General features: G+C 44.1%; 1 protein-coding gene across 1 annotated transcript in view; it reads left to right on the plus strand.

The window, feature by feature from the left end:
- Nucleotides 1–7,500, plus strand: part of LOC138978016 (latent-transforming growth factor beta-binding protein 1-like) — a 35,757-nt gene that overhangs the window by 3,978 nt on the left and 24,279 nt on the right. Inside the window, exons 2-3 of the mRNA XM_070350631.1 lie at nt 204–335; nt 5,830–5,934. Coding sequence (XP_070206732.1) covers nt 204–335; nt 5,830–5,934 — 237 coding nt within the window. The remainder of the gene's footprint in view (nt 1–203; nt 336–5,829; nt 5,935–7,500) is intronic.

The following is a 7,500-nucleotide window of genomic DNA, read 5'->3' on the forward strand; positions in this document are numbered from 1 at the left end:
TGACAATGAAATGACGATAAAATGACGATGAAATGACAATAAAATAACGATGACGATTAAATGACGATAAAATGACGATGAAATGACAAATGAAATGACGATAAAATGACGATAAAATGACGATGAAATGACAATGAAATAACGATGACGATGAAATGAGGATAAAATGACGATGAAATGACAATGAAATCTATGTGTTTCAGACTACAACACCATCACGATGTGTCGCGGGGCCTGTGGGTCGTACGGTCAGTGTACGCTCAACAGCCGGAACATGGCGTATGAGTGTCAGTGTTACGACCGAACACTCGTCCACACAGGCCGCATATGTGAACGTAAGTACTTCGTCCTGTCTGTTGGGAAGTTATTTTGCATTATTCCCCCCTCTGCTTCTTTCTCTCTGTAAACGTATAGGGCTAGTTATTTTTCGGTAACTTACCCAACAACCAAAATCACTTACCCAAGAGGGGGGTCCTGATTTGGCCTATTATGGTCCGCTGGACCCGAAAAGCAATACCTAACTAACTTACCCAAGAACGGGCCTGAATCCTCGACAGCTCACAGGTTGATGAGCTAGAGTGAAATGAAAGTTTTACGCCCTCACGGCAAAGCCATTAGGGGCATGTTACACGGGAAAACCCGGCTTTGTATGAAAATAAAAAATAAAAATGCGGGGGAGGGGGGGGGGATGTAGACAGCTGGCTGCCGGCTGCTAGAGGAGACCTGAAATGGGCTAGGGACCTGGTTGGGTCGTCTTGGGTCAGTGCTGAAATGGTTACTTTTTTGGCTGTTGGCCGAACGGACACCCGGGCTTCATATTTTTGCATGCATGTATTCGTGTTTCCAAGGCCTGAGGCTTTCGCTGTGACCCTGGGATCTTTATCGTGCGCATGCGTGCACACGGGGGTGTTCGGACACCGAGGAGAGTCTGCACAAAGTTGACTCTGGGACACACATCCCGCGCCGAACTTGGGGGTTGAACCCACGCGGATAGTAACAACCGGTTTTAAAGCCAGCGCCTCTACCGACTGGGCAAACTCCCCCCCCCCCCCCCCCCCAATTTGTTGGGGTCAAGAAGTTCCATGGAGGGCGGGGGGTATGGAGTAACACATAGTGTTTTGCTCAGAACATTCCCACCCATGCAGAGCCGCGCTATGGGTACGCATTACCGTGAAGCTGGCAGTCAGTGCTACCAAATGTCGTCTGTGTCTACCACTCGGTGGTGACTTAATGTGGGTCTATGTAAGCAGATGCCAGCGCAAGCAATCTGATGCAGAGTCAGGAGGCGGTTTGGTACAAGAGAACCTTAGAGGCCACAGCCTCGGCCGTCTAAGGGATCTGTGTGTCTGGAGGCACATTTGGTTTCTGAGGTTCAAGCGGAGCTGTTGCCTCTGCTCCCAAGTTCCCGTGTCTGGAGGCGTTTTTGGTATGGTAGCAAACCTGTAGGTTGGGGCCTCTACCTTTCAGGATGCCAGGTCTACAAAATGTGTGTCTTGGGACACATTTAGCTTAAGATTCCAGAAGTGGATCTGTGCTGTGCTGGGTCTGCTGCAAGCACACTAGAACCAGCTCGCAACAGTTGAGGTGAACAAATTGGTGACCAAGACCATCATCGGTTTCTCTCCGAGTGATGGGTGTGGGCGGAGAAAGTCTCCCAAACTGAGAGCATTCTCCCTTCTGTAGCGGATGAGACCAGACATCTCTTCCTTGAGAGTGTCACAACCTTCAAACACGTGTGTGAGGTGTCCAGTCTTGCCACACTGACAGACTACCTTGTCCCAGTAGATGCGGCTGCTGACCGTGCGCAAGCGACGCAACAGGCTCATGGGTCTCGGGGGGAGTGGGAGGTGGTGCCCTTTCCTATTGTAGGGGAGGTGTATCCATCCTCTCTCTTCACATGTTTGTGACAGTGTCTGCTCTCTTTCCTCTCTTTTTAGCTTGGCTAGCAGCAGTTTGGCTTCCTGGCAGGAGAGCCGAATGTCTGTCACTGGCATGGTTGACATAGCCGCTGCTTTTGCTGCTCTGTCCGCCATTTCATTTCCCCGGATTCCTGTGTGGGATGGCAGCCACATGAGGGAAAAGTCTGTTCCTTTTGTCATAATTTGGTGGGCTAAGAAATGAATTTCAGTTTGCATCTCTCCTCTGTTCTTGGTGCCATGTGCAAGTGCTTGCAACGAGGATTTTGAGTCCGTAAGGATGACCACCCCCAGGGGTGGGGTTGGCAGATCGTTTATCAGTGTGCAGGCCATGTAGATAGCAAATAACTCTGCAGAGAAGATGCTGATCCCCTTGTTTAGCTTGTATTTTCGTGTTATATCAAGTCCAGGAATCGACAAGGCACACCCAGCCTCCCCTGACTGCAGGATCGAACCATCTGTGAAGACCTGTAGGTGGCTTTTAAATCGTTGATCGATCTTTTCTTTTGCAACTGTGGCTAGCAGCAATGGGTCTTCTGCCTTTTTGAGGCCGTCTCCATAGTCTATGATCAGATTTGGGGCTTCAAGCAGCCATGGAGGGTAAGGAAGAGTACCACCTGTGACCAGCTTTTCCTTGGACAGGCCACTCTGTTCCCATATGCCCTTCACATGGTTGTATATTGGGAGCACTGTTTGGTATGTATGAGTCTTGGATTCAAGAGCTTTGTATTGCATGTGGTCGGTATCTCCCATGTCTGGGGTAAATACTTCCACTGCCGTGTTTGGGATGCAGTGTATTCTGACAGCCAGCTGTGCACATCTGAGGTGGCATTCCTCTTTTGATGAGCTAGACTTTGAGGGAACTACTTTAGCGATTGAAAAGTTCCGAACGCTCTAATGTACGAAATATACATCTCTAGACCAAACAATACAAACATACTGCATTTAAACTAGCAACTACAGGCTTGAACACATTAATCTCCATATAAAATCATGAGTTTGGTTGTTTTCTAAATCCAAATCTAACGATCAGTGCAGAGAAACTCACTTTAGATTTCTTATGAGTGCAAGCAAACTTCCAAGGCAAGTAACTCTCGTACTTAAGAGTAGTTCCCCTTCCAAATTTTCTGAACTGAGTTGCTTGGACAAAAGACTGCAATCCGATGGTTAGTTTTCGACAATATTTCATTTTATAAACAGATCACACGCACCAAATGCACACATCTAATCAATTTAAAGAACATACAGTGGTTTCATACACTATTTTGCCCCAGAAAACTGAACTTCGTACAGTTTTTAACGTTGGAACACGGGTGCAAAAGTTCGTCTGCTAGTCCGCACCGAATATGCATACCAGCCCTCATTGGTCTAAAACATATGTAAATATTGTGCAGCAAAGGGAAGCTACCCACGGGAAAATAATCATGGAATATCCTGTTATTAACCAATGAGCGCTGGTATGCATATTCGGTACGGATACATGATATTGTCCCCAAGTGGATTAGCGGCTCGCAAACGAAGATTCGTCCAAATGATGGTTAAAAACAACCTGCAGCGGACGGAAGCTGAAAACTAAAGGCACATAATATAATAGTTCAAACAATCATTCAACTGTATTTATTTGACCTTACACAGACTGTAGGAAGAGGCAAACCGTCTTGAACAATATTTTTCCCCAGGAAGCGACTCCAAGAACAAAGAAGACTCGAAGGTGAGTGACGTACCTTGTAGTCTTTCTGTGATAGTAGTAGTCCAGTGGACGATACCTTCCGCCTGTGGTCCCATTCGAAGAAAGAACATTTCCTAAGCGTTACCAACACATGAACAGAACACACACTATCTGCCTTTACTGCCACAGCAGAATAACAACATAACTGTGTACTTGATTTTAAACCAAAACAGGGAAACTGACAAGAAGTGTTCACAGAATTGAATGATTTTCCCTGAACTATACAACCGCGCATTATTCAATCGCCTGCGCAGGTAGACTGGTTGAGTGAATAGGATTCGATCAAACTTTCGCACAAAAACTCCTCTTTTCTTTGAATAACTGAAGAAAGGAGGAATAAAGAGGTTACATACCTTGTCTCAGTGATTATTAAAAAATAATGGTCTCAGTTCGCGGTCATGAAAAAGCTCGCTGAAGCTCGCATTTTTCATGATCCGCTAACTTCGACCATTATTTTTAATAATCACTGAGACTCGGCATGTAACCTCTACTTATGCGTCTTTTGTGATACTTGCAAAATCCGCGCGTCTACCGAGACTGAAGGAGACAAGCAAGGATTTGGGTAATCTTGTTACTTTAGTCTGCAGCAAATTTTTTGCAATACAAGGTATCCCCCATCCAACATATAGCTCAGTTGGTAGCGCGCTGGATTTGTATTCAGTTGGCCGCTGTCAGCGTGAGTTCGATCCCAGGTTCAGCGGAAATTTATTTCACAGAGTCAACTTTGTGTGCAGACTCTCTTCGGTGTCCGAACCTCCCCCCGTGTACACTACATTGGGTGTGCACGTTAAAGATCCCACGATTGACAAAAGGGTCTTTCCTGGCAAAATTGCTTAGGCACAGTTAATAATTGTCTACCTATACCCGTGTGACTTGGAATAATAGGCCGTGAAAGGTAAATATGCGCCGAAATGGCTGCAATCTACTGGCCGTATACAATTTCATCTCACACGGCATCACTGCAGAGCGCCTAGAACTGTACCCACGGAATATGCGCGATATAAGACTCATTGATTGATTGATTCTATCTCCACCTGTCTTCCTCCCCCACCTATCCCCCCCCCCCCCCTATTAAGGATGACACAAAATCTCATTAGAATAGTTCTTACAATTGAGGTAAATTTACAGGCGTGATAAACAGACAATGTGGGAAGTAAGGCCAAAAAAAAAAATAGGTCTGTTTACGGTAACCCGACCGACCCTAGTTTTTAGGCCCGACCCTAATGGGTTTTTTTGGATCGTCTGAAAAAAAACCAAAACGCATCCAAAATAGAGCTGTTTGCGCTCAAACAGCGGACGACAGAAGGGAGGTAAGCTCAAAGTACTGTTTATAGTTATGTTGGGCAAAAACAGGGATTCATGAGAAGAAATGAACTGTGAAACAGAATAGAGAGGGGAGAAAAAAAAGAAAGAAAAAAAAAAGGGGAAAAAAATAAAAAGCCGACCTACCGACCCTATTTTTTCACCCCATGTTACCGTAAACAGACCTTTTTTTTTTTTTTGGCCTAAGCTTCTCAAAAAGGTCGACTGTATTGTCACTACTACTGGTGTTGATGCTGCTGCTGCTACCACTGTTGTCACGAATTCCAATCATTTACAGCAAAAACGTAAATAGTAGCCTACGTCTGAGACTAACAATGTTGGTACGGGTTCAATTCGCAACGTGCTTGTTACGCTTTTGTAACGACAAATGTTCTTAACTTCACTGGCAAAACCAAACTTTCTTTCTTTTCTTTATTTGGTGTTTAACGTCGTTTTCAACCACGAAGGGTTATATCGCGACGGCAAAACCAAACGAAAACTCCTCAATTAAGTTTTGGATAGTCCGGGAAAAAAACAAAGAGTTTAAATAATCATATTGCAGTATGTAACAAATGACAGATGACAGAGAAATTGTGCGATAAGAAAGGCTATGCAAGTAGTCAGGATGAAAGAAGAGGATTTTGTCAGATGATGATGGTAGTGGTTAGCAATGATGATGATGATGATGATGATGATGATGATGATGATGATGACGACGACGACGATGATGATGATGATGATGATGATGATGATGATGATGATGATGATGATGATGATGATGATAAAGACGACGACGACGAGTACGACGACGACAATGACGACGACGACTACGACAACGATAATAATGCTGATTTTCTCCTACCATTATCTAAATGCTTTCAGCGTGTCCCGCGCCATGTACCGGGGGTGTGTGTGACGTTCAGCCGGGAGGGGGCGCCACGTGTCTCTGTCCCCCGGGCACCTTCCTCGTCAACGGCCAGTGTTTCGGTCAGTCAGTGTGCCATTCGCTTCGTCAAGACAAAATGACTTGAACGTTTTGTTTGGAAGTCAAGTGTTCTTATTTTAAAGAATGGCGAATATTTTCAGACCGTATGACTCGAACTTTTTTTCAAGTGCAGTGTGTGTCGTATACACTACAGGCAGTTAGAACCATGTTAAAATGACTTGAACGCCTATTTTGAAGTCCAGTGTGTTCATTTAAAAACGCAGAAAGAATACTTACAAACCGTAATGTTTCAGCATTTATTTAAAAATCCAGTGTGGTCCAACATTATGCCAACACAATTATGTCCGACCAGAATGTCTTTAGCATTCATTTTAAAATAAAATGTACAGCAATTCTACAAAATGCAGACATAGTTTTGTTGGACCGAAATGACTTGAGTACTTATTTTAATATCAAATGTGTTCTTGAAACAATTCATGCAGGATTTTGTCAAAGCAAATGGATTGAACAATTGATGGAAAGTTAATTGTATTTGCAGCACAGTGCGGGGGGGGGGGAGGACTTCAGAACATATTAAGCACTTCCATTTCAATCAATCAATCAATATGAGGCTTATATCGCGCGTATTCCGTGGGTACAGTTCTAAGCGCAGGTATTTTTTTTTCTAACCCCAGTGAGGTCATCTTATTCTGCGCACACATAATTTCAAAACTTAAGATTTGCTTTTGCTGTAATGATGTGTTGGCATACGTGCGATCACCGTGGACTTTGTTCTTACAAAATCTGCAAAGTAAATGCAGGTAATATTTTGTATACACATTTTTACTGGCAGCGAACAGATCAAAGAAAGTTTTCGTAGCGAATTGTATGTAATTGCTAACAATTGGAATGCACTACCCACTAACATAAAATTCGCACACACAGTAGACGCCTTCAAAAAACTTCTTGGACAATTCTCCAAAATTTCTTAACCTTTTTTACGACTTTGATTGAAAGCATTGAAAGAATAGGGATTTAGGCATGCAAAGTATCTGACAAAGAAGGGGCACCAATAAGGTCTCGCGGCCTTCGGCTAACAAATATAGCCGCCCCTACATACTACTACTACTACTACTGAATGTCGTAAATATGAGTGGTAGCGACGGTCCGTCATGTTGCGAGGATTATTTAGGCAGACCTATGGTGTCATACACTATCCACAAGGAGCAGCAGGGTTAGTTAAAGGCACAGTAAGCCTCCCGTAAACCATCACAGATACTGTTAGGCTTTTACATACAGTACACCCTTTCATTTAAACACTCACCGCTTGAGAACATCCTAGGTGCCCTCCGTAAAGAGCGAGCAATTTTCAAAGAATTTATTTTTGCGTGGTTTATCTTACCCCTGAGCCATCGTGAACCCGTGTGATCCAGTTTCTCTTTTTCACAATGTTGTCGTCAGTTTGTAATTCGCTGTGAGCTTATCTGCAATAGCATGTTATTATGTACCTCTGACTATGCACGAAACAAAAGGCTGTGGTTAACAAGAACTCTAGCGATGACGTTTGACTGTTCAGAGGAACTGGCGATAGGCATAAACCGTCGTCTGCTACGAGAACCACGACCTTG

This window comes from Littorina saxatilis, linkage group LG10 (assembly GCF_037325665.1).
Source record: "Littorina saxatilis isolate snail1 linkage group LG10, US_GU_Lsax_2.0, whole genome shotgun sequence".
Classification (NCBI taxonomy): Eukaryota; Metazoa; Mollusca; class Gastropoda; order Littorinimorpha; family Littorinidae; genus Littorina; species Littorina saxatilis.